The sequence below is a fragment of the Lissotriton helveticus genome, chromosome 3_2 (assembly GCF_964261635.1).
Source record: "Lissotriton helveticus chromosome 3_2, aLisHel1.1, whole genome shotgun sequence".
Lineage (NCBI taxonomy): Eukaryota > Metazoa > Chordata > Amphibia > Caudata > Salamandridae > Lissotriton > Lissotriton helveticus.
This window is the reverse complement of record NC_136062.1, coordinates 501830643-501858450: the sequence shown is the minus strand read 5'-3', so window position 1 is coordinate 501858450 and position 27808 is coordinate 501830643. Positions and strand designations below refer to the sequence as shown.

The 27808-nt window shown below is 48.0% G+C and overlaps 1 protein-coding gene across 1 annotated transcript in view; it reads left to right on the top strand.

Moving 5' to 3' along the window:
* LOC144826182 (uncharacterized) overlaps positions 1-27808 on the top strand; it is a 456019-nt gene that overhangs the window by 13865 nt on the left and 414346 nt on the right. Inside the window, 1 exon segment of the mRNA XM_078684576.1 lies at positions 7792-7902. Coding sequence (XP_078540702.1) covers positions 7792-7902 — 111 coding nt within the window.

Here is a 27808-nt window from a genome sequence, read left to right as displayed (position 1 = left end):
GTGGTGGGAGTGAAAGTTAGCCAGTTGTAGGTAGGTTGGCTGGGTGGGTTTGCATCATCTTTACTGAGTAGCGGGCCGGTCTTTGATGGAGGTGGATGGGCCGTCAGTGAGAGCTCAATCTTTAGAATTTTATCGCTGAAGAAATTAGCAAATTTGTTGCATAGCTCTTTGGAGGCCGGAATAGCAGCCGGAGTTGGTTTAGATGTTTGTTGTCTGATAATGTTGAAGGGTTCTTTAGGGCGTTTTTTTGCATTGTTCAGTGCGTCGTAAAAAAAGGAGGATTTGTTCGTGCGCAATGTGCTTGTTATACATCCTACGTTTTGTTTTGAGTAGTTCGAGGTGAGTTGACGAGGGGTTATTGTGCCAGAGTCTTTCAGTTGCTCTTAGTTGTCTTCTTTCCACGTTTAGTTCAGAGTTGAACCACGATCTCGATGGGAGGGTCTTGCTCTTTTTTTGTTTCATGGGTGCTAATTTGTCCAACATGTCGGTTAGGGCCTCGTTATATTGAGTGGTAAGTTCTACAGTGGACCTTTCGTCTTCATTGGGGGGTAAGAGTGAGTTCAGACTTTCTTCTCGTTCTTCCAAGGGGATCTGTCTCAGGTTTCTTGTCCAGTGGAAGTGATCATTCCTGTCAGGAATTTGATGCGTTTTTTGATTGATGTGGAAGAGGATGAGATGATGGTCTGACCAGCCGACTGGGAGGGTGCGAATGATGGTGATTGCCTCCTCATGGGCTATGATGGCATCTAGGATTGAGCCTTTGTCGTGGGTTTGTTCAGTGCAGTGTTGAATCAAGTTGTTGTTGTGAAGGAGATCGTTTAAGGTTTGCATTAGAGGGTTGTTTGTCTCATTCCAGTGAAGGTTTAGTCTGGTTGTTTTAGTGGACACCGTACACCTTAGCTTCTTTTTTGTGGAGCCTCTGGTTGTGATCTAATCGTGGGAAAAAATGGACGGGTGTTCTTCTTGTAATTACATACTACGAGCTCAGCGCGTTCTACAGGTGCATCAAACAATTCACTATGAACATTTCATCAACACAATTAAACAAGCATTTGCAATGCAATAGGTCTCGCATTAGGAAAGTTTGAGCTATTGGTATTGTAAATGACAATTTTTTTATTTATGTGTTGGTTTTGAAAATAGGGAAATTAAAAGCTTTTTCATTTACAATGCCAATAGTTCTAACTTTCGCAAATGTGACACCTATAGCAAATTGAATACGATTTACCTATAACACGAGGGTCCTCTATTGAGCGTCCTACATTTTCTTCACCCACAGACAATAACAAGAAAAAAGCAGAAAAATGTACAAGGCGAAACAGATTGCCCAATGAAGGTTGGGCATTTTAAACATAGCGGGGTACAATGGGGTAATGGTGAGATTACGCAAGGTCATTTCCATGTCCACACATTCCCGACTGGCATGCATAAGCAAAACTTGTCGTCAGAGGCAAGTGTCACGTGAAACCCAGACACATCAAATACCTTAGAGATTACCCCTGCCTTTAATGAGGCTTGAAGAACAACTTTCCAATCACTGAAATCCATTCGTCGCTGTTTTAAGAAGCACGGACTGACAACAAAATTGTATTTTACTCTTCTGTGTGGTGTCACCCTGATGTGTTTTTAATACCTTTCACACCTCAGCGCTTTCCCTACCCTTAGCGCCCAGCTGACTCTAAGAGCTGCCGCGCCTTACCTCGCTCATTTTCAGCGGCCGCCATCAGTCCCGGCGTGCGCGCGGACTCCGCCCCCTTTTAGCCACGCCCCTGACCCCCTCTTGATATGTGCATGCACAGGACGCGCAGCGGACGAGCGCAGCGGGAGCGCCTAAGGCAAGCCCGTCTGCGCCCGTCCGCGCCAAGACCGCGACAGACGCAGGAAACCCTGCCCTAATCCCCACACATATCAGGTATTTGTCTAGCGACCTCCACAGATTCCGAGGCACTTCCTACTGCTCTTGCAAACTAGACCTTTCAAGCGTAGTCGGCTCGGCTTTCTGCACTCAATGCCGCTGGTCACCTACCATCGCCCCAGCCCCTTCAACTTCACCCTTACCCAAGATCCCTTCTCTATCCTTCAAAGGCGGCCTGATAAATGCCCGGTCTATGTGTAAACATAGCCAAGATATTCATGATCTCATAATAGATTCCGACCTAGACTGTCTCATGATTACCGAAACCTGGCTCACAGAAGACAGCAACCCAGATATAGCCATTGCCCTCCCCCAAGGTTACTCCTTTTACAGGCAGGACAGACCGAAAGGAAGAGGCGGAGGTGTTGCAATTATTCTAAAAAACTCCTTTAATTGCCATACGTTCTGCCTTGATCCTCTTACCGACACAGAAGGTATGGGCTTCTCCATCAAACTTAGCCATTCCCTTTCCTTCTCAGGCGGTCTGATCTATCGCCCACCCGGCAATGCTTCCAAATTCCTCGACTCCCTTAACGAAGCTCTGGGACACTTCCTACTTCGTTACCCTCATTTCACCCTTCTAGGAGACTTTAACTTACACCTTGAGTCACCCTCCGATTCACAATCCAATAATTTTCTTCAGACACTTGAAATCTTTCATCTCCAACAAAGTGTCACGCTGCCTACTCACTTACTTGGACACACCCTCGACGGTGTCTGTTCTAATCTCCCCTCTATCTCCACCCAGCCCCCCCTCCCCCAGATATGGACAGATCATTGCCTGATCCCATTCCACATCACCAGCAGCCACCCCCATACCATCAGGAAAACCAACCTTCATCGCGAACCCTCAGTTAACTGGAAAACCGTTCAGAAAAACCTTCTCCATAATCCCATTCTTCAAGCACACTTCCCCTCCCTATCCGGAAATATTGAAAGTGATGCAGTCCTCTTCCATAACTGGGTCACACAAGAAATCGCGAAACGGAGCCCCACCAATCACTCTGATAGAAGTCAGAAGAAAACTAAAAACAACGCTCCCTGGTTCACCCCTGACTTAGCCTCTGCGCACCTACTTTGCAGGAAAGCTGAGCGTAAATGGCGTCGAACCTATGATAACGACGATCGCCATGCCTATGTCCACCAGAGGAAAAACTACCTCTCTAACATTAAATCGGCCAAAAGAACTTTTTACGTAAAGGCCATCAAAGGAGCCAGTCAAAAGCAAAAAACTTTATTCTCGATAGTAAAAACTTTCACTCAGCCTAAAGCTCTTCAACCCGAAATCCCCCCATCCCAAGATCTATGCGACAAAATCTCAGACTACTTCTTCGAAAAAATTGCCTCCATCCAAAAGAATTTCCCCAATCCCCCACCCACCAATACACCTCCCCATCCCGACCAATTCCACTCTACAGTAGGCAATCTTAAAAAGTTCACTCCAGTCACTCTGGCCCAAACCAGAGATGCGATTCTATCATGCAAATCCGGCTCCCCCTCCGACCCTTGTCCCCCCAAGATTCTCCATCAAATCATTGATGAGATAAACCCTACTATCAATGACATAGTTAACCTATCCCTCAGTTCTGGAGCTGTTCCTCGCTTATGGAAAAAGGGTGTTGTTAAACCCCTCATGAAGAAAGCTTATAAATCCCCAGTGGACTTGACCAATCTCCGTCCAATCACCCTCCTCCCCGCTTTGGGAAAAATAACAGAGCAGCTAGTCCACAAAGAACTCAAATCCTACCTAAAAACTCACAACATACTCCACCCTCAGCAATCCGGATTCCGGCCCAAACATTCCACTGAAACCGCTCTGATCGAATTGACCGACACCATTAAAACGTTGCATGATCAGAGGAAGAAAGCCATTCTGATACTTCTCGACCTCACGGCAGCGTTCGACACCATATCCCACTCTATTCTGATCAACAGATTAATGGACATTGGCATCTCAGACGCTGTACTATCATGGATCAGTTCCTTTCTCAGCGATAGATCCCAAACTATCGCTTTGGGCCCTTTTCAATCCAAAGAGACAAAGGTCTCATCGGGAGTACCTCAGGGATCCATTCTAAGCCCCCTGCTTTTTAATATTTATCTCATTCCTCTCCTCAACCTTATTGAATCATTCGGCATACCTGTCACCTCGTATGCCGATGATACTCAGTTGATCGTTCCCCTAGATGACAACTCCAACAATGCAGAGCTCAATCTTAAAAACTGCCTCACTGCCGTCTTCCAATGGATGGACTCCAACCACCTCCGGTGCAACTCTAGTAAAACAGAGATCCTCCCCATTGGAAAGAACACCCCCTTCTGCCCTGCACTCTGGTGGCCGGATAACTCTGTTGCCCCCCCCCCCAGACCGTCACCACTGCTAGAAATCTTGGTGTACTTTTTGACTCTGACCTTTCATTTGACCAACATGTCATGACAGTGGCCGGTAGATGCTTTGGTATAATCAAATCACTCAGAAAGTTTTTTGATTTTCTCCCCCTTGAGGCCAGAAGAACGGTAACAGTGGCCCTCATTATCTCGCGTGTTGACTACTGTAACGGCCTCCTAGCTGGGACCAAGAAGTCCACTCTCTCCAAACTCCAAAGTATCCTACACACCGCCGCCCGCCTTGTCCTAAAACTACCCCGTAAATCCTCAATCTCGGCAGCCCTTAAAATTCTACATTGGCTACCCCTGCACAAGAGAATACTCTTTAAAATACTCATTGTTGCCTTTCGGGCCTACAACAAAACGGGCCCTAAATACTTAATCAGACGTTTCCCACACTACTACCCGAGCCGTGTGCTGCGCTCCGCACAAGAAAATCTCATGTCCAGCACCAGGTTTAACCTGAAGTCAAAAGGGGGGAAAACCTTAAGCTACCTTGCCATCAAAGCCTGGAATAGCATGCCCAAACACTTAAGACAACAGACCCTAGAGAAACCCTTTAGAAAACTTCTCAAAACGTGGATTTTTAAACTCCCCGACGACTGGACCAAAGCAGCCATCTAGCCTCCCCCTCCGCACTCTTCGTTCTGGTTTCAAGGATTTTCAGCGCCATGATGCTCCCTCCGGAGCGACCGCCGCGCTTTAGAAATACTCCTTCAAATATCAAATATCAAACAAATGACACGTGATCTACTGCAGCTCCCGTACAGGCAATTCATAGTCCGCTAGCGTAGAGCTGCAAAATTTTTTTACAGTTGTGACTTAAAATGCACCAAAAGTATTTTTTGAAGGAGCTACAATGAAGACGAGCTCATCCATTTTCTTAAGAATATGAAACTCGTTACATAACAACTGGCACACTATTAAGACTAAGAATCATTGTTAATGGGTAAGAATAACAAACATGCACATTAGAAGAATCATCGGTTATTTATTTCGATAAAGATGGTGCATTTCAGAAATTGGAGGGGATGACCAACATTCTACCTCAACGGTGACACGAGATGCTAATTAATAAACGTGCATGTTTGGACATACATAGATCCATTATTATGGGCTTAAAACATAGAGCAGTGCAGGCAGCCAAGCGCAGGCTGAGATCACGGCTTTCTGCATGACACATCCTTGGGGCCTGCTGTTAGCAGGCATGCCGCTGTAATCTCATCCTCCCAGCCCTCTCCGACGCGATTTCGGAGTATGCCATCAGTGGGTGCATTAACGGTAGAACGTACTGAAAAATAATACGCCTCTTGGGTTCCACTGTGAAAGTGAGGCTAGCGGGATAAACTGCCCTGTGATGGATCGAGCAAAGGTTGAAAGAAGCTGACCTATCATTTGATGGACATGCACGGAGGGCGCTGAAAGTAGGACGTGAGAGATCGGAGCCTGTCCAGTGGTTGGGGTGGCAAGAGTTTAAGCGACAGAGGGCAAACGCTGTTAAATATTAAAGATTCGTTGTGATGAAGGCGGCTACCTATGGTTGTGCAGTAAAGGAGTGGGCAGATGTGTAGGAATACTATAGACCAATACGTGAAGGACCCAGAACGAGACAGCGCTGACGCCACCCTAACATTAATAAACATTAAATATTTGTAAACATTGCAGATATCAAACGCTGCACAACGCCCCGAATAGAGCGGACACGAAGGTTCAGAAAGAACGTGTGTATGGTCCTCTACTTTGGGGCACGTCTAACTTCCTGTCTGTTCCCCCTCAGATGCCCCCTGTACTAGGCTCCCAATCACTCTGGGGCTGTCGCCTCACCTCTGTTATCTGTAATGATCAAGTTGTGGCTGCTCCTCCACCTGCCTCCATTATCTTCTCCCGGGTAGTCTCAGCGCCGGGCGCCTCCGAGGGACAGCTCATGGTGCGCCGGCTCCAGGGTGTGCAGACAGCAGGCCGGGCCCGCAGCGCCTCCGCCTCTGTGACATCAGCTGAGGAGCCTCCACAGCTCCACAGCATCCCCCGCCGCCTCGCCCTCTCTCCCCTACGGCGCGCACGCTCTTTGGTCGAGCTCATGCTCAGAAGCCGCGCGCACGCAGTCCAAAGAGAGCTTCGTGCAAGCGCCTTACGGCCCTTCACGCCGTGCATCCCATTCATTGCGCCACGCCTCGACATTCCTATTGCTATGACTGACCGAGGGCTTTCCATGTGGACAGGAGCTACCAGCAGAGTAACGGAGAAGAAAGTAGCGCCTGCACTCTCTCAAGGCACACCCGTCCCTGGGTCTAATAAGCTGCGAGCATGCGCATCCTGAAACGGAAGTTCAGGAGCGTCACGCCTGTCGTGGGGGGGGACTTCCGTTTTCCGCGAAGCCCGGGCCCACGAGTTGATGCCCCGCGGTGGCTGCAGAAGTCAGGACGGAGTGGCGGCGATGCGGTGAGGATGCAGTGAGTAAGCCTTAGTTGTAAGGGGGCCGGTGTGTGGGGGGGTAAGGGTAGAGGGTGGCGGCGTGTGTATGCGTGCGTGTCTGTGTGTGTGCAGGGGGGTGGGAGGCGGCAGCGTCTGTGTGTGCGTGCGTGCAGAGGGGTGGGGGCTGGCTGTGTCTGTGTATGTGCAGGGGCTGGGAGTTCGTCTGCGCAAGCGCGGCTCAGACGCGCGCTCCCGCGGTCAAAACTGAGACTGCAAAAGCGCGCGTCTAAGTCCTGTCCACATTCCCAAAAACGGATCACAATAGTTGTCGAAGCACACTGCTTCAATGCTTACGCATTGAATGCAGGTTGTGCTTCGACCTAAAAAATGCATGTGAATGGTTGCAACATAGATAAGTGCAATTGTCAATAAAACCGTATCCGAATGTTATTGACTTTTGGGGTCAAATATAGTTTGGGAGAAATAGCAGTAGCCTCATGAAATATTGAGATATCGAAGGAAAAACACAACACTTGGGACGATCTTTGATCAAATGTTGTACAGAATTCAGTTTGCAATAATTGACAGGAGGAGAGGATGAAGGAATTTGATGATCTAGAGGCTGTAAAAGTCATGAGGGGCACTCAATGGAGCAGAACTTTTAATAATGGGATGGCTTCTGCTGAAAATATAGGAAGAGCGGAGTATAGCATATTGGAGAATAGTAGGGTGTATAGAAGGTGAGAAGGTAATGAAAAATCGGAAGGCGTGTGGCCAGAAGGGGTCTGTTGGCTGAGACTTGGCACAAGAAGTTGGGGGCCTAGTCATAGGCGGGTAGGGAAGAGAGAGTGTCAGTCGAGCGAGGCGAGGACATTGGATACTGATTTGTCGGGCAAGGATTAAAGTTTAAGAAGGGGAAAACATCTTGGAGGTAGGGTCATTTGGTTGTATCCATGGATTTTACATAGTGTCACTGCTTATAATACAGTTGTACAATTTATTCTGTGCTAGCATTATAACTGTGTTTAGTCTATCTCCAAACTTTTGCTTTATTTCTGATTTTATTTCCATATCAGGTCCTCTGATCGCCACCTCTGTCTTTTCATTAAGACCCAAAGAAGCAGAAGAAGTGTGGTCTGAGGACTTCCAGGACTTTGAGATAAGGACCAGCATTGAGCCTTCTTCAGGTGAGCCAGAACAGAAAATTTACGCTGTGAGCGATGGAATAAAAGGAGTGAAGAATATAGTCCATGGTTCACTTTTATTTGTAAGACAAGAATGCAGGGACAATCCAGATAGATGTGGTAAAATGAGCGTGGTCCTGAAAATAGCAGCTAGGTTAAAACTTTATAATGAAAAGTGCCATAGTTTGCACACTTTTTGGGGACACAAACGTACCAGTGATATTCTGCCAGCATCGTTTATTTGCAAATAGCACAGTCATGCAAATGGTATTGTTTTTTAAAACTTTTTTTTATTGTGCATTTTACAATTGCATATCACAGTGTACAGCTTAGTTTGGAGGTCAGAAACTTGCCATAAAGATTGCTGTTTGTTAACATGGTTGTTATAGTTAACTATTTGGTCCATTCCGTTTCCCCTCCTGTACTACCCCATTTGGCATGCGCCATGCCTTTGTTGTATGAACATACCACAGCAGACTCCAGCTGTCTGGAACCTGTTGCGGTGGAGAGATGAAATAAAGACTCCTCTTGGATGTACCAGTGTCATCTCACTTTGTAACACTGGCGACAATTTACCGTGTGGGGATGTTCACCACCACTCCAACTTTTTCTTCAGTGACACCCATACTCTACTTGGCATCGACACTGTGGTGTCTGACTCCTACTTTTTCCCTCTCACCATTGGAGAAGCCTGTGAGTAAAAACTGTCTCCTACCTTCTGAAGGCTTGCATTCCTCAGGCCTCTAGGCATTATGTGGGCCTGCTCTACCTTGCTGCCTGCTGTATCCTATTTTTCTGCAGCGTGCCTGGGGTCCTCCCCATTTAATACATCTGTGTTGAGGCAGCTCTGTGACAAGCTGTGCGCCTCTGTACACACACACACACAGCTGTTCCATGCTGTCAGCCTGTTCGCATGAGTGGAGACTGTGAGAAGTTAGCCTGGCATATGATGTCCACTAGTTCTAGTGGGCACCTTGCACCAGCCTAATCGACCCTTATTGATTGTGGTTGTAAAGTCAACCTTATAGACAAGCTATCCTAGTGTAGCATGGACCATTTAAAGGTGCAGAGCCTGAATTGTTGGTCTTTAGTTAGGCATCATGAGGATGTTCATGACCTATTTCTAACAGAAACATGGCTCACAAATGATTCTTCGGCCATTCTGACACTGCCTCCTGGCTATCTGATACAGACCCAGAATAGACCCAAGAAAAGAGGGGGCGGATTGGCTGTAATTTTTAAATCCATTTATTCCTGCTCGCTCTCCCCTATGAACATAATTAATTGTGAATGTGCCCTTTTTAAGATGAATGTGCCCTTTTTAAGATAAAGGTCTCAGACATTTTTACCCTTACAGGGCTTTTGATCTATCGCCCCCTGGCCCAGCTAGCACTTTCCAGGAATCTCTGGTTTCTCTTATTGCTACGCTAGCGCTGCAGTCTGCGAACTTCAGCATACATGGGGATTTAAATCTTCATCTCGAGTGCTGTGAGTCTCCTACTGTACGAGAGCTTCTGGGTGATCTCGAAGCCTGCCAACTCATTCAGCTAGTCAAAGGGCCATCACATCTAGCTGGTCATTTGCTCGACCCGGTATTTTCAAACATTCCTGGTGTTTCGGCATCCATTCCGAGTCCCCTTAGCTGGTCGGACCACTTTCTGGTCCAAATTTTTATTAAAATCCCAGCTAGCTTCAGAAAGCAGTCCCTCCCGCCTCTCTGGAGGTGTCCTTGGCACAAACTAGATGGTGCCTTGTTTGAGACAAGTTTGCTCAATTCCCGTCCAGATTGGCCAGAAAGCCCGGAGGAAGCCGACATAGCTTATAGAGACTGGGTTAACTCGTCTCTTGACAACTTTATCCCTAAGAAACTGTCTAGACCCAAGCGAGAACAATCTCATCCCTGGTATTCCGTGGCATTGGCTGATCAGAAAAAGCAATGCAAGTTGTTAGGGTGCCTGCGTTGCATGTGGCGAAGCATTGTGTGGTTCCCAAATGAATATTTTTTTTGCAGGGTTCCCCCTGGAAAGTACAGTGCCACAGATCAGACAAGTCACTTTTGGCGCATTCACTTTCTTTTGGTCCCTTGGGATTTTAAAAAACTCCCACACAAAGTGCTCCTTAGGTTTATATGGGGGATTATCTTCAGGCAGGAAGTGCCTGTGCTCCTCCTCCCCCCCCATCTCTTCTTCTTCTTCACCACCACTGTGGTGTTGTGGTGGTCCTTGTGGTGGTGGTGGTGCAGATGCTCCTGCTGCTGCTGCTACTGTAGCCATTTCTCAATGAATAGAAACAGGTCTTCCTCACTCAAAGAACAAAGTGAGAATGAGGAAAAAAGGTGGGGGCTTTCATCATTTGTATAACAAAACTGTTCTGAACCAATGAAAAGTGTTATTTTCAGGTCACATGACCCGGGCTTTCATCATTTGGAAAACAAAACTGTTCTGAACCAATGAAAAGTGTTATTTTCAGGTCACATGACCTGACGCGCTTACGCTACGTGACCCGGGTCGCACCCGGGGGCGCTTACGTAGCGCGATCGTATGCGCTCGGGCGCTTCCGGATGCGCATACGCCGTGCATCATAAGACTCATCACGCGGCTACGCGATACGTCATGATGGTGTTTTCGTTCACGGCAATAGCGCTAACGGGACGCTCACCGGTACACGCACTGGGAGCGCTCCAGGGCAAAAAAAAAAATAAATAAATAAACATGAACAATATACATAAAAAAAAGTATTACATAAATATACAATATAGGATTCATTATAAAAAATATTATATTTCATAGCTATAGAAATTTGCTATTAAAAAACCTATGAAATTCACTGAAAAAACCATAGGTTTGACACTAGTTATAGTTAGCTGGAAATTTTACTGACATAAAACCATTGAAATTCCCACGTTCTAGTTAGTTGGACTCACTATAACTCGCGCGTGCAATGCACTGCTGATGATGTCACATATTACATCATTCATGACATGGTTAGTGACATCACTGATGACATCACTGATGACATCTCAAATGACATCACTGATGACATCTCAAATGACATCACTGATGACATCTCAAATGACATCACTGATGACATCTCAATTGACATCACTGATGACATCACTGATGACATCATCCAGTGACTGTGTGTTTCTGTAAAGTTAAAATATGTTTTACATATTGAAGAATGAGTGTATGTATGAGTGTCTGGATGAAGGATTTAGTAGGTGCGTGACTGACTGAGTGATTAAATGTGTCTTACTGAATGCATGGGTTAGTGAGTAAACTGTCTGAATGTGTACATCATTATGTCTGTTGTTGTGTAAGCTGCTGCATGTGAGAGTTGTCATATATAAATGACTATATATAACAGCCTGTGATTGCATAAGTGACCGTATCTATCAATATGTACTTGTATCAGTGATTGTAAAAGACAGTAAGTATGTGTTAGTCTATGTTTAAATAAGTAAAGTTTTGTGTGTTTAACTGTATAGTTCTGGAAATGGGAGTGTGATTGATTCTTTACATGACTGACTAGGTATGTGAGTAACTCCATGGATGAGTGGTAGTGTGTGAGTCTCTGTATAGGTGTATGAGTGCATATGTTGCTCTTGTATTGATGAGTGATTGTATGTATGAAAGATTGTATGGGTGAATGAGTGGATGTGTGTGTAGACCTAGAAATGAGTGAGTGTGTATGTGGTAAGTGGTTTTACTGTGTCAATGGTTTCAGGAATGGTAGTTTGTATTTAACACTAGGTGTATCATGGGTTAGATTAGAGTGTGAGGAGGTGTATTGTATTATCACATGGATGATGCCATCAGTGATGTCATCAGTGATGTCATCAGTGATGTCATCAGTGATGTCATCAGTGATGTCACTAACCATGTCATGATTGATGTAATATGTGACATCATCAGCAGTGCATTGTGGGCGCGCGAGTTATAGTGAGTCCAACTAACTATAACGTGGGAATTTCAATGGTTTTATGTCTGTAAAATTTCCAGCTAACTATAACTGGTGTCAAACCTATGGTTTTTTCAGTGAATAATAACGCACATTTTGAAAGGCCTTCCAAACAATGTCATTGTAATGAAATGAGTTGGTTTTTTTACGCGATTTGCAAAGGTGTTTAATTATGTACTTTTAGCTCAATTGCAAAGATTTTTATTAATCAAGCAATAAAGAATTTACTTACTTACTCATACAATAATAAAAACGTTCATATTCCATATTCGCGCTCGGACAGGCGATGTGCACGTGCGTGGCGTCTCATCTCTGCCTCACACGCTCCCACCGCTCACGGCGTCCCTCGGAGCTTCGGCCCGGACAGGCCATGTGCATGCTCACGGCTTGTCCAGCTCCATCACTCTGCTGGTGCGAGTTCTAGGAGCCTTGGGGTGAATATGGTGGAACAGTAAGATCTAGCCACGGCGAGGGAATTAGGGAGTCCGGGAGGCACCCCCTCTGCCCCCATAGCTGCTGAGTTCGGCGATGCTACTGGTAAGATGAAGGGGGGGCAGCGCCACATGGCCCACCTGGATGACTCTGGGTGTGGCCAGTGTACGGGTCGCTGGTGGGGTGGCTCTAGGACTCCCTATATCGGTGCGTTCATGGGGAGGGAGCGGGCGGCATTTTTGGAGTGCAGGTCGCAGCACTTACTTCATTCCGCTGCCGCAGCTCCGTCTTCTATCTGCACATCACTCCTACAGGCCGCACCACTGCCTAAATCCAGCCCGCAGGCTCTGTGGGGAGAGATCCGGGAGCTCTCCAGGTTGCCCAGGTCAGCTCCGACAGGGGCCTAGATTCCTCGTTTATATGGGCCACCAAGCCCCCCGCCACACAGTCACTCGTCCTCTCCAGAGGACGACACAGCCCGTGTTGGGGGTAGGCCTTGTGCCAGTGTGCCTCCTCACTATTACTCTGGGCACTCTGCTCAGGACTCCAGGACGGTTGCCTCTGACTTTGGAGCCTTGCGCTCCTCCCCTGTGGATTTTGCTAAAAAGTCTTGCGAACGAAGCAAAAAAACAAACAAACAAAAAAAGCATTTTGAATGCAATAGATCTCGCATTTACGCAAGTTTGAGCTATTGTCAATGTAAATGACAATGCCTTTTATTTGCGTTTTGGTTTTTAAAACATAAATAAAAGACATTGTCATTTACAATGCTAATAGCTCAAACTCTCGCAAATACGAGACCTATTGCATTGCAAATGCTTGTTTGGGGTCTGCTGCCGCTGCTTTTCAGAGGATCATGCAGCATGTGCTAAGAGACATCCCAAGGACATTGTTTTCAATATGACATCCTGCTCTGTGGCAAGGATGTGGAGGAGTACAATGTCATGCTTAGAAGGGTTCTATCTAATCTAGAGAAGGCCGGGCTCACTTTGAAGAAGGAGAAAGGTTGCATAGGGGTGGGATCGGTAGAGTACCTTGGACACACCTTTTCACAGGACGGCATTAAACCCAAGTTAAATTTGGTAGAAGCTATCCAAAATACTGCAGCCCCATTCAGTGTCGAAGACCTCAAATCCCTTCTGGGTCTGTCGGAATATTACTCTAAATTCATACAAAATTACGCCAGTATTGTGGAACCGTTGCGGATGTTACTTAACTCCAAGGTCCCTTACATGTGAAGTAAAGTGTGTCATGATGCCTTTATGTCTGTGAAGGAAGGTATTGTTGCAGCCCCTTCCCTGATTAAATTTGACCCCACGACACCCACAGTATTGAGCACTGATGTCGGCAACAAGGGTTTGGGGGCTAGTCTCACACAGTATCACAGTATGTGGATGGTAAGGAGCAAATTGTTGCATTTGCCTCTCGTGCACTACAAAGGGCTGAAAACAATTATTTGGTTGAAGAAAAAGAGGCGCTAGCTTGGTTTTGGGCAGTTGGGCATTTCTGATTTTTCTTGTAGGGCCTACCATTTACTGTCAAAACTGACCATGCACCTTTGATGTATGCCTTCACCATGAAAGAGTCTGCCAGGACCACTCCCGGTATTAAGAGAAGGATTTTGGGACTAGAAGGGTGCAACTTTAAGGTCAAATACTTACCTGGGCGCCATGATTGAGATCAAGGTGAGAGATTGCATGGAGTGCAGAATAAGTGTCAAAACCCACCAAGCCAGGAAGCCTCTGCTGTCTCACGTAGAGGTCCCAGATAGCCCTTTAGTGCACAATGTAATTGGCCCTCTCAATCTCAAGGTGCTGAACAAGCATTTTATTCTGGTGTTGGTGGATTATCACGCTTGGTGGGTGGTTTTCAAGTGTATACACCAAATCAATACTGATGCCCTCATCCAGTTCTTGAAAGGGGCATTCTTTGAAGATGCATTCCTGACATCTAAGTGACCGACGATGGGGTACAATTCACATCATACTGTATGAAATAGTTTTTATCTGATCTAAATACTACTCACCATAAGACCGCCTTGTATTGCCCTCGTGCTAATGGGCTGGTGGAACGCATGAACCACGTGTTCAAAGAGCGGACTTACTAGGTATTCCTGCTGTTTCTCCCTTGCAGGACACCGTATGGGCATATCGCTCCACACCCAATTGTGTTACTGGGGTTTCCCCGTTTGTCATTAAAGGGCAGGTCTCTTAAGACCAGGTTATCTGCCTTGTGTTGGATGAAAAAGTGTATGTGTGTGTCTCTGTCTCTGTCTCTCAGTACCATAGCAAAATATGTAGGAGAGTTTCTGAACACGAGGTTGAATACGAAGGCAGATCTGATCGAACCGAGCATGTGAAACCCAGGGTCTTTCAAGGAGAATGGGTCTGAGTTTATCTTACCACACCGCGCAGGAGGGATGCCTCCAGATTTTTCGAACCCATTATGTTAGCCTGGGCCGGCAGAAATGTGGTCCATCTTGAAAATGGTCAAACCTGGGCTATGGCCAAAATTATTTCACACAGACCCGCAGACGTTTCCAGGTCGCGTCCCGTTCCGGAACGAGTGGTGGGGGGGTGCTGTGCCTTACGTTCCCAGGAGATCTCAGAGAACCAAGTCCTCTCCTTTGTGGTACAAGGATTACATTGTAAAGTGAGTTCATCATTAATATGTTAGCATACGGTGTAACTTTTTTTCTCCTGATCTGTGTTTCCTTGGCTTGTTTCTCCTCCCCTCCCCCCTTGCTTTCTTCTCCATGCTTTTCCTCACCTCTTTTTCTCACCCTATGTGAAGGAGGTGTGTTATAATTAACTATTTGGTACATTCCGTTTCCCCTCCTGTCCTATCCCATTTGGCATGTGCCATGGCTTTGTTGTTTGAACATTTGTGAGAAGCTGGCATGGTATATGGTGTACACTTATGTAAGTGGGCACCCTGCGCCAGTCCAGACAACCCTTTTGGTGATTTAAAAGGTTTAGGCAACCTTAGAAAGCTCTCTAGGTGGTAGCTGTGGAGAGCAGCCTCCAGGCTTAGTCCAGAAGGAGTGTAAAGCAGCTTGTTTTACCAGTATTGGTATAGATTAAGTGAAAAAGAACCACATATTGTATTTATAAAAATATGTATTTAATATAAGACACTCACTAACACATACAGATATCTCCTAGCTGGAGTTGTATCTGATGCACACAATACTTTGCAATAGAATCAGGTAAGTAGGGCAGATGCACAATGGTCACCAGGGGGAGACCAAACCATATACTAAAATAGTGGTATGTGAACCAGGACTTAAGTTACAACTATACCCAGAAGTCTTAGAAGTGCCGGGTACCCATGGAACCACCCGAGGTAAGTACCCATGAACCCCACGTAGGCTGTGTGCAGGCTAGAAACACGATCGCAGGCTCAATACAAGTCAACGGGTAAGTCGCGGTTACAATTTCAAAGAAGGACCCTTCCCAGTGGACACTGAATAAACCCAGTGGAAGACGGAAGGTGTGAGAGCTACCCCACCCTTGAATACCCTAAGAACCAGGATACTTACTCCAGGGAAGCCGGGTGCATAGGTGTGAAGTGGCATCGGAAACCACCGTCCATCTCGGTGAAGAATAATGCCCAGTGCTGCAGGAGAGTTGACAATGACCATGGAGCTTCAGCAGTGAGGACGAAGATCTTGGTCACAGGAGATGCTTGAGGTTAGGGCTACTTGGGGCCCGAAGATCTTGGAGAAAGGAAGCCAACAAGCCTTTGCCAACGCAAGTTGCCGCGGTTCAGAGGGGTTCGGTTCCTGTGGCTCCAATGAGCGCTACTGGCCTCCAACTTGGTGAGAGGACAGGGCAGGCCTCTAGGGATATGAAGACCCACCACCTGTGTTGGGGAGCCTTTCGAAGTCCGTGGGAGCCAAGGATCAGCAGACCGGTCAGCTTCGTTGTGGTGCCTGCAGATGCAGGGAAGTGACTCCTTCACTTCAAGGCCTTGGAAGGTTCCTATATGGAGCACAGGCACGGACGTTCCAGCAGCCGAGCAGGGCGACGAGACAAGGAGCAGCAGGAGTCTTCCTAGTTGCAGTCTTGATGCCCAGAGCGAAGTCCAGCAAAGTCCAGAGTGCCCAGACGGCCGAAGAAGAAGTGGTGTCCTGAAGTTAATCATGTCCCACGACAAATCTAGGGGCCCACCCTCAGGATAAGCCCTTAAGTGCCCTAAGTAAAGGGTTGGGGAGATTCAGGGTTCCCTCCCAGGGCAGGGGTTGGACAGTGGGGAGGATACTCCCATGTCCTTTGTCCAGTTTCACACCAGAGCGGGAGCTAATGGCACCCTGAGCTGGTTTGAACTCGACTATGCAAAGAGGGCATCAAATGTGCCTCTCAAGCAGACTTAGTGGTGCTGGCAAGCGCTCCTGCCCTGGCCCAATACACTAAGTCCTGTCTGGGAGGTGGGTTTTAAGTGCAGTGACCTCAGATATAGGAAAATCTATATCTTTAGTAAGTGGTGCTAGCACCAGCTTACCCAGGCTGCCATGGCAGGCCTGGTGTCACAATTTCAATGGTCTCTCATGGGTGCCATAATACATGCTTCAGTCCATGGGAGACCATGTGGTACCTATGCCCTGGGTACCTCAGTACCATATACTAGGGACTGATAAGGGTACTCCAGTATCTAATCTGGGAGGTACCTAACTACTTACCATTATCAGTTTAGGGGAGAAAGCACAGACCAGGGTCCTGGTTAGCAGCATCCCAGTCAGACTAAGCCGAAACAGCTTAGCACCAGGCAAGTAGTGGGGGTGATCATAGAAGCAAATCCTACTTTTCCACAACATTCCACAGCTGACTGGAACCTGTGGTGATGGAGAGATTACATAAAGACTCCTCCTGTATTTTCCAGTGTCCTCTCACTTTGTAACAATAGTACATCCTTAGTAACGCAAGAACCGATTGGCACAAAGATATGAGTGTCTGCAAACAATGATGCTTCCTTCTTCCTCACAGACACCTTGCAGATCTGTCGAGCCAACAGTGAAGGACGTTCCTTCTTGCCCCTGGCAGCCAAGGCTTGGAACAGCCTCCCCCTTCACCTCAGGACTGCACGGTCACTCCAGCAATTCAGAAGAGAAATAAAGACATGGATGTTTGAATGATCAAATCTCCACGCAGCAGCAAACCGCCCCATCGCCTCGGGACCCTCACGGGGTATTTGTTGCGCTCTTAAATGTCTGATTGTCGCTGTTGATAATGGTTAAGGCTCTGTTTGGCCTTAGAATTTGTTGTAATGGTTGTTCATTGACAATTTGGGGTCGATGTCAGTTGAACTGTGTTGGAAGGTGAAGAACTGTAATTAATACTCCCTGCTGAATTTGTGGGCAGGGTGGCATGCAGGTGTTGTTATAGCCGTGATCTTGCTATTCAATGCCTATATGGATTACCTCATATGAACTCTCAGTATAAACTGGCACATGCCTGTCTTTCATTTATTGGATTGGAATGTACAGGGACCTCGTATCACCAGGAAAATGAAAGAAAATCATAACCTATAATGATAAGCACAGGATAGATGTGGCTATGTTTCAGGAGGCCTGTTCTTCACTCACCCCCTTGTCCTCCCTCCAATCCTCTGTTCCCTACTTTCAATTTAATTCGAGAAGTATTTGAGAACAGTAAAGAAGTAAAGTAGCACAGTCTTTAGGGCAAAGGTACTGAGGAGTAAGGAATTGACTGCCAACTACTAAAGATTGCATTCCGGTTGTGTGGTAGATATTAATTAGTAGAGTGTGGCCAGACTAGGAGGCAGGGTCAAAGGTTTAAGTACGCCAGAGGCATACGGACCTGCATGGCTTTCCCCACCGATGAGTCGCGGTGGTGTGAACTTCAAGTTATTATTCTTATGTTATTCCGATTTCTAGAGCACACCATTAGCTGGAAGGGTATCCTGGTGCTGAGCAGGGGTGAGATTAGGCACGCCGAGGGCCTAGTGGGACTACTCGAAAATCCAGGTCTACAGCGGTTTGCAGAATTCAAGAAGGGAGGAGGAGTCGCCTTTGTGTAGCGGCGGGCTGATTCACATTCAGGAGTGCCGTATGAGAAGGCTCGTCTGCTGGATCTGGTATTCCGTGTGTGTGGGATATGTGCAAGTCAGGTTCTGGGGAGGTTTGGGAACGCCATATTGGAACAGCTTTTGAAGCCAGACGCCGCCACCTTGGTGCGGGTCTCGGCGCTTGGACCTACAGGCAGCGCCGGCCTACTTAAAGCTCCACTTTTTTCAACGCGCAGCGGTGACGCGCCGGGGATGGGCCTTCCCTGCGCCTGAGTCGCGCCAGAGTCCTGCCCGTCTGCGCTCGTCAGCGTCTCGGTGGCGGACAGGGCAGGACGGCTGGTCTCTATCCTTTTGGCCGCACTTCTGTGCTGTTTGTAAGTATGATTACCTATACTTCGACAGATCTTCTTACTTTACGCCTCCCTCGAGGCCTTTGCCATCATATTTTCCCTGGCGGCCGGGCTCTCAGAAAAGGCTGCTTGGAGTGTGGTTGGCGTCTTTCGGACCCCAATGGACCCCTGCAGGCTAATACTTCTGCTCACCTTCAGTGTCTCCTTCTCAATACCAGGTCTCTGAACTGCCATTCCCTTAATATCTGGAACCTGTTGCAGAATTCTAATGTATCATGCCTATTCCTTACAGAGACCTGGCTGGGCGACAGCTCTGCCCCTGACCTGGCAAATGCCATCCCTCCTGACTATAACATCTTCAGGAAGGATAGAGTATTGGGCAGAGGAGGAGGAGTAGCGCTTATTGTGAATAAAAACATTCCCTGCTCGACCTTTCCGGTAGAGAACATTCAGGGATGCGAAGCCCTTGGTTTCACCTTTCACCTTTCTCCCCTTCAGGCTTGCACTGGGATTCTTTTGTATAGAGCGCCGGGACCCACGGGCCTTTTTTTGATGAACTACAAGTAGCACTTTCAGTTCCATGTCTTAGATCAGAACACTGTATCCTACTCGGGGATCTCAATGTTCACATGGACAACAAACTTGACACCGATGCCATGAAACTTGCTGACATTATGGCCCCGTTAGGGCTGTTTCCGTTCATACAAGGACCAACCGACAAAAAAGGCCATACCCTGGACCAGGTTTTTTCCACGAAACCTATCAGCGTATTTCCTTTACGGCCAGTATTATGGTCTGACCACTTTTAAATTACTTTTTCTTTGCTCTCTACCGCCCTCATACGGGTGAGACCTAAAACAGATGCCAAGCGGACGTCGCGACCTTTTCATTTGCTCTCGGCGGATATGCTATCTGAGGCTCTCATTAGTTTTCCATGTCCTCTTTTGGGCAACCTGGAGGAGAATCTTGTTCTCTTCCAAAAATGGCTCACGGCCAGATTTGAGATCTTAGTCCCCGAGAAGAAGTCTAAATCAGGTGAGAGAAGGGCGTCGGCCCCGTGGTTTACTCCCCAGTTGAGGATGCTACGGCAGGATTGTAAGAAGGCTGAGAGAGCTTGGAGGCGAGTTTACGACCCGACAGAAAGACTGAAATTTAGAGCCTACCATAAACTGATCTGGGCAGAAAAAAAGACTTATCTAGAGCGCCGAATTGATGAGGCTGAGAACACCTGCAAAGAGATTTTTAAAGTGGTTCAGGATTTCACATCTCCTGTCATGTGTACCCCTACTCATACACACTCAGAACCCTGGATAAAACAACTTCTTTGTCAAAAAAATTACAACCATTCAGGCCTCCCTTTCTTATTCTTGCCCACAGATGGATCTGAGTCCTTCACCCTTTTTACCCTCTCTGGAGGGTCAGGGCCCTTTTCTCTATGATTTTCCCCCTATGTGTCTTAACACATCTTTGGATCTTCTGTCAGGTCTGAAATCTGGCTCGCCGCTGGACCAGTGCCCGGCTAAATGCTTGGGAAAAGTGGCTCCAGCTCTAAATGCTTTGCTGAACCCTCTTCTGAACTCCTCCCTGTCCACAGGTGTGGTTCCGCAGGCATGGAAGCGCACCATGATTCTACCACTGCTCAAAAAACCTGCCCTAGATCCCCTCATTCATGCAAACTACAGGCCAATCTCCCTCCTCCCTGCATTGGCGAAAGTGACCGAGAGATACGTGCATAGATCGATTTCCAGTTTCATCGAGGGAAACGACCTTTTGCACGCATCGCAATCGGGTTTCCGTGCCAATTTTAGCACGGAGACGGCCCTACTCGAGGTCACTGACGCCATCAGGGAGGTGCTTGATTCTGGGGGAAAGGCCATATTAGTCATGCTTGATTTGTCGGCGGCGTTCGACACCGTTCCCCACAAGGGCCTCCTTTTAAGACTCTGGGAATGTGGCCTTCGTGGAACGGTGTGGAACTGGTTCAAATCCTTTCTGGCCGGCCGCCGGCAAACGATCTGGGCGCCCCCTTTCTCCGCTGATATGGCACCGCTAGAGGTGGGGGTCCCACAGGGTTCCATTCTTAGCCCCATGCTTTTTAACATCTTTATGGCCCCTCTGGCGGTGGTGGCGGAGTCCTTTGGCGCCCAGATCATATCCTATGCCGATGATACCCAGCTCCTGTTCTCATGCGACGGGGACGGGATGTTTGATGGCACACGGATTAGGGCATGTCTAGGTGTGGTTTTTGAGTGGTTTAGGCATCATGGACTGAAGTGCAACTCCGACAAGTCTGAGCTGCTCTTCTTTGGATGCGCTACCGAGCCAAACTGGAAATCCTGGTGGCCACAGGATATGTTTCCACCTGACAGTGTGTCCTTCAAGGCTAAGAACCTTGGAGTGATAGTGGACAGTGATCTGTCCTTTGGGCCACATATCTCGTGCCTTTCTGGGAAGTGCTTCGGCATTCTGCGGATGCTGAGAAAGTTCCTTCCTTTGGTATCACTCCACCATAGGAAAATAATTGTTCAGGCCTTGATTGGATCACGACTAGACTACGCAAACGCTCTTTTTTTGGGTCTACCGAAGTATCTTCTGGCCCGTTTGCAAGTAGTACAGAACTCGGCAGCCCGAGCCATCTATGGACTCCCGAGAAGAGCAGGTGCAACTGTATTACTTAACACCTTGCATTGGCTACCCACTCCTAAGAGGATCCTCTTCAAAAGCCTGACATTGGCTTTCAAAGCTCTACATGGCGTAGGTCCCAAGTATATCGGGAAACGCCTTTCTTTTTACCAACCTAGCAGGGTCCTGAGGTCAACTTGTCTCTCCAAAATGACAGTTCCTGCCATTAGGCGTGTCAGAATGGGAGGTCGTTCGTTCCGCTATCTGGCCCCGCGGGCTTGGAACGAACTACCACTGTCCCTGATACAGGCTACCAGCCTTCTTGTTTTTAGGAAGGGCTTGAAAACATGGCTTTTCACTAAATAATTTGTTGTTTTCTTTTCCTCTTTTAGTCTTCGTTTCAGCTGTTATGTTGCCCTTCTACCTGCAGATATTCTTCGCCAAAGCGCCGGGATGCTCCTCGGAGTAGTCGAGCGCTATAGAAGAAATAAATTAACATAACATAACATAACAAGTAGGAGTCCGGGTGACCAGAGGTGTCTGGAAGGTTTTCTAAAGCAGATGTGATTATTTAGGTTTGCTGGGCCACTGTTCTGTAGTGCCTTGAAAGTGTGGGTGAGGCGTTTGAATTGTGCGTCTTTGTATATGGGCGTCAGTGGAGCTCCTTCCAGGTGTGCCGTGATGTAAGTGTGGTGTGGAAGGTTGAGAGTCATTCTGGTTGCCGATTTCTGAAATATCTGCAGCCTTCTGGTGAGGATTTTGTTGATCCTGGCATAGGGAGTGTTCCTTTTGTCCAGATTGATTGTCACAAGGGGCATGTGTGACGGTTGTCCAGGTGCTGATTGGAAGCCATTTGAAAATCTTCCTCATCTTCAGGGTAAGGAAGCAGTGATGGTGCTGACTTTAGGGGTCATGTCGAGTTTGCTCTAAATGATGAACCCAAAGGTCTTGCTGTGCGAGTTCTATGTTGAAGTACTCTTCTCGAGGGTCACGATTTCAGTCCTGTCAGTGTGCAGCTTCAGACAGTGGCGGATTTCAGTCATGCCGGCTTTGAACATGAGCCAAGAAATGGGCATCTTGTACATGAGGAAGAGAATGGGTTGCATATAATCGGCATAGGAGTAGACGCTGGTGACGGAAAAAGGGATCATGTACGTGTTGACGAGGGTTGGGCTCAGGGAGGATCCGTGCAGAGCCCGGAGATGAGGCTGCGTGCATCTGAGGTGTATGGAGCCAGGCTGACTGACTGAATCCTTCAATTCAGGAAGGAGCAGACCATCGCAGTCCATGTTCTCGATTTGCTTTGTCATGTAGGCATTGGCCAAAGGCAGAAGAAAGATCCAGCAGAATAAGTGACACCTTGTCCTCCACCCAGAGTCATTCAGATGTCCTCCATGGCGGCAATGAGGGCACCAGACTGAGTGGTGTGGAGGAGTTGGAGGTTATTGAGGTATTCAGTACGGCATCTGTTGATGATTTTCTCTAAGATCTTTGCCGGGAATGGTAGCAGGGAGATTGGACGCTTGAACGTTCGCCAAGTACAGACCAAAGAGACTTTATACAACAATGAGAGGACAGTTGCCTGTTTCCAAGCATCTGGAAAGGTGGCAGAAGATGCGGAGGTGTTCAGAACGGGTGTGAGCATGACCCTGATGGGTTGCAGTCTTCTGGAGTAGGCGTGGTGAGGCAGGGGTCTGTTCGGGCTCCTGAGGAGAGGGACTTCATGATTGTGGCAGTTTATTCTGAGGTGATGACAGGCATTGAGGTTTGAAATTATTCTTTGGATAATATCGGAAGGCATTTGGCGAGGTCTGCCGGGTCCAGTTGCGGGTTCAATTTGCTGTAAGTGAAGTGATTTTGATGCTGAAGAATTGAGAGATTGTTGCAGTGGTCCTAAGAGGGGGTGATTGAATAGAAGACGAAGACTACTGGTGAGGTGAAATCCTTCCTAATGTTGAAGATTTCTTTGCTTCTGTTAGTGGTGGCATTGATGTGGTCCGCCAGAGCGTTGCGTTTGGTGGGCCATATCTTTTGATTTTAGCATCTCAGAAGATTTGAACGTACTCCTACCTGCTTTGTTCTGGCTTATTCTACATTTACTCTAAGACTCAGCTGAGCAAGTACTGCCCATGGCCCCGGACGAGGCTCCAGTCACCCCGTCGCAGGTTAATGCTGATGGCCGGGACGCAGCAAAGGTCACTATACACTGCGGACTGGACATGACCGACTCCATAGAGTGTTTGCTTCATCGGTGCATTCTGTCACCACACCTAGCTTAGGTTTACTTGCGTTTCGCTGGATATCCAGGCATCCCTTATAGACATGCCCATTGATGGCACTCAACTGTTTGGTCATGTGGCAGATTCGGCGTTCAAGTGCTTTAGGAGACAGCAGGGTCACCGACTGCTCATTGGGTCTCTCCAAGGCCCCACGCCAGCCACTCTGACTTTTGCCCCTTTCATGGCTATGGTAAGGGCTACCAACCTCAACCATTCTTGCCCAGGCATCTGTCTTTTTGTGACTGTGACTCCCATATGCTCTGTGGGACCAGCCTGGACTTAATCGCCACCTCCCGGGGATGCATCAACACTATGTCCCAGTCTAAGTCATCTAGTTCTCCCACCTCCTCTTCCCATATCTTTCTAAGTTTTGCCAGATCTCCTAGCCTGTTGTTGGTTAAGGTTTTATAGGTGAGTGAGACCGCCTTCCCCTGGATCTGTTCCTGCAGGAGCCGACCCTCCAGTGGTGCATATTCTGGGAGCCTAGGTAAGTGTATGTTTTGTGCCCGCCAAGCATGGTGCAGCTGCGTGTATTTGAAGAGCTGTGAGTGTTGAAGCCCAAACTCCGACTTTAGGGCCAGAAAGGATTTCAATTCCCCCTTAACGAACACATCCCCTACGGTGGAGATTCCAATGTCATCCCGTCGTTTAAATCCCCTAAGTTTATGAAGTTCAGTCAGCCACCTGCAGTGCCGTAGCGGTGTCTGCCGGGCCGGTTTCTTCTCCCAGCCCGTGCGTTTTGTGGCCTTGTTCCATGCAAGTAATGTAATGACAGTCGCAGGGAGGAGCAGCTCCCGTCCAGAACCCCCATACAGATAGTACAGTAAATTATGCGTGGACAGTTTGTGTCGTTCTAGGGCATAAGTGGGGTGGTCTGCCTGGGTATGTAGCCAATCATAATCGGGGTCATGTGTTCCGCCCAATAGTAGGCTTCCAAGTTAGGAAGCGAGATTCTTCCACTGTATTGGAGAGTAGTCAATGCTATTCTAGGTTGCTTACCTAACCAGAGAAAAGCCCTCAGATCTGAATGTATTCTAGGCAATATCATGGCTGGGAGCGGATAGTATTCGTTCTGTAGGGCGTACAGATATTTGGGGAGAATAATCATCTTGTACATAGCCGCTCGCCCTAAGAGTGTAAGTGGAAGCTATCTCTCTCCAGCGGTCCATATCTGCTGTGGAGTTCCGAATGATCCTCTCCAAGTTTTTCTGAAGCAATAGTTTCCTGTCAAGGGTGATGTAAATCCCGAGATTTTGAAAGCCCTCAGTCGTTGTAATTAGTTGCCTGGCAATGTCGCCCAGCGTTCACGGCCCCCTGGGTCGTAGAGGATTGATTTATGCCAGTTTATTTTGTATCCGGGGTGTCTGCCATAGCACTCCAGTTCCAGGAAGAGCTCCGGGATAGTGGTTTCTGGGTTGGTAATGTATAAGAGTACATCATCCGCGTAGAGGGATACTTTCTCTTGTGTGGGGTCTGTATCGGCTATTCTAAAGCCAGTGATTCCTGGATTTTGTCGGACCCTAGCAGCTAGTATCTCGATGGAAAGTGTGAAAAGGAGGCGTGACAGAGGGCATCCCTGTCGGGTCCCTCTCTGGATCTGGAATTCACGTGACAGTCTCCCATTCACCCGCACCCTAGCTCGTGGCGTGGTATAGAGGAGCCGGACCCAAGTCCGAAACTTAGGGCCGAAGCCAAATTTATGCAAGACACCCTCCAGGAAAGGCCAGTGGACTGCGTCAAAGGCTTTCTCAGCGTCAAGGGAGAGAAACCAGTGTGGTAGCTCTCTGTCCCTCACTTCCTGCAACCAATTGTGGGTACGTCTGAGGTTCAGCTTGGTGGCCCTGTCTGGCAGAAAACCGGTCTGATCCAAGTGTATGAGGTCCGGGATCACCGACCTCAAACGGATCGCCAAGATAGTCGCCAGGAGTTTCACCTCCGTGTTCATGAGGGAAATGGGGCGGTAGGACGCACAGTCCTCTCGCGGTTTGCCCTCCTTATGTATTGGAATGATTGTCGCCATGGAGAGGTCTGGAGGGAGCCTCCCCTCCTGATAGGCCCCCATGAAGAGGCTCCTCAAGTGGGGAGCCAAAAGGTCCGCAGTACACTTGAAAAGTTCCGCCGGGAAACCATTTGGTCCCGGTGGTTTACCCGGTCTCAGTCGAGCAATGGCCACCGAGATGTCTTCCACTGTGATATCAGCCTCTAGTGTCTTAAGGGCCTCAGGATCTAACGAGGGAAGGTCAGTCTGCTCCATATATTGTAAAGCCTCCTTGCAAGTCCCCAAATCTCTGGCGGTGTAGAAGCGTTCATAGTGCGTAGCAAAAGTCTCAGCAATGTGTGCATCTGTACTAACAAGCATCCCTTCTACGTCTCTAATGTGGTCCACCCATCTAGCTGCCCGTTCCTTTCTACTAAGCCACGCCAGAAGTTTGCCTGATTTGTCCCCCACGTCATAGAGGCGGTGGAGGCTGGCCAGGGCTTGAGTCTTAGCCTCATCTGTCACTAATTCTCTATAGTGTTTCTGTTTATCAACCAGTCTCCGAAGAGTCCCAGCATTTCTCGTACTTAGGTATTCTCTCTCTAAGTCCAGGATAGTCCGTTCCACTGCAGCTACTTCACCTTGGAGTTTTCTCCTTTCCTCCCCTTGTCTATTCTGTATCCTGTCCCGCATTACTGGCTTCAAGGCTTCCCAAAGGTTCACCCCTGAATCAACTGACCCTTCATTTTCAGCGATATAGACCTGCACATCTGCTCTCACACCTCTCAGTACATTTGCATTTTGGAGATCCCAGGCAGCAAGGCGCCAGGAGGCCACATCACTACCTCGAGTCCATCCCATTCTCACTAACAGTGGTGAGTGGTCAGAGATTCCCCTCGCCTTATATTCCGCAGTGGCTTCTACAGTCAAGTGCTGTCTGGGCATGAATATGTAATCCAGTCTCGAGAATACCTTATGCGCGGCCGAATAAAATGAATAAACAGTCTGGCTCGGGTGCAACAATCTCCAGACATCCGTGAGTCCTATATTAGCAATCAGCTGGGCTAGGGGGGTCCGGTTTCCCCCCTTAGACGGCGTCCCTGACTGGTCCATCCCTATTTCCATTACATCATTAAAGTCGTCACCTACTATTTGAATGGTTTCAGCCGTGTATAGGATTATGTTGGCCAGTGTCCTGAGCGTGGTCGCGTGCAATTTGGGCGGTCCGTATACCGATATAAGCGTATATGTGCGTCTGTGCCATGTTCCCTGGACCCCGGCACAAGTCCCCAGAGGGTCCACCCAGGTGCGTGTGATACAGAACGGGGTGGTGTTCTTTACAATGACTGCTACCCCTCTCGAATCAGTTGTGTAGCCCGCGTGTGCCAGAACTTTGTGGCGCCCTCTGGCTATGAAGGGACAGTTATTTCCCTTGAGATGAGTTTCTTGTAGGAAAGTTATATTTGGGTCTAGTCTTTTAAGGTAGGAGTTCACCAATCCCCTTTTAATCTTATTACCAAGCTCGTTCACATTCCAGGTTAGGACACTAACTTTCCCGTGTTCTGTAGGTTGTGTGGCTACTGCACTCGCCATTCCAGGTTACTACTAGAACAGTGTGGACGGTCTCTGGTGTAGGAGTGTAGTGTGGAGCACCAAGGCACATGACTGCATTCAACCAATTGTTTCCCCCTCCCCCCCAACCAGTTTCCTCCCAACAGAACTTTACGTAAATCTCCATCCCCACCCTCCCCCTCCCCACCTTTTCCTCCCGTCCATCCCATCTGTGTAACAGTTAACTTATAGGACTTTCTGGTGGTAAAGGTCTGTCGCCCTCCCAATAGCAACACCAACTAAGCTATCTCTAAGGCTCTATCTGGAGTGCCCACAGGGTCCTATGTGTCTCGATCACCAAACTAACAGTAGGACAGGACTTCCTGTGCCGTGTGGGGCGATAGAAGAGCCAATAAACCAACAAACAGTGGGATGTGTCAACACAGAAAGGAAAGTGCTTGTAACTTGCGTGCCCCGAGAATGATGAGCTGCTGTTTCGGATATCAGTTCTATTCTTCCTCAGGAGTGGGAATCTTGTCTTTCAATGTCCTGATCGTCCGACGTGCCAGGCGCTTCTTGTTCCAGCTCTCGGATTGCTGTGACTAGAAGATGCAGAGATTGTTCTGTAGGTTCTTCCACGTCTGACATACGGCCACTTCCCTCGCCCCCCGCCTCTGCACCTGTGTGATGTTCCAGACAGCTGAACCTGG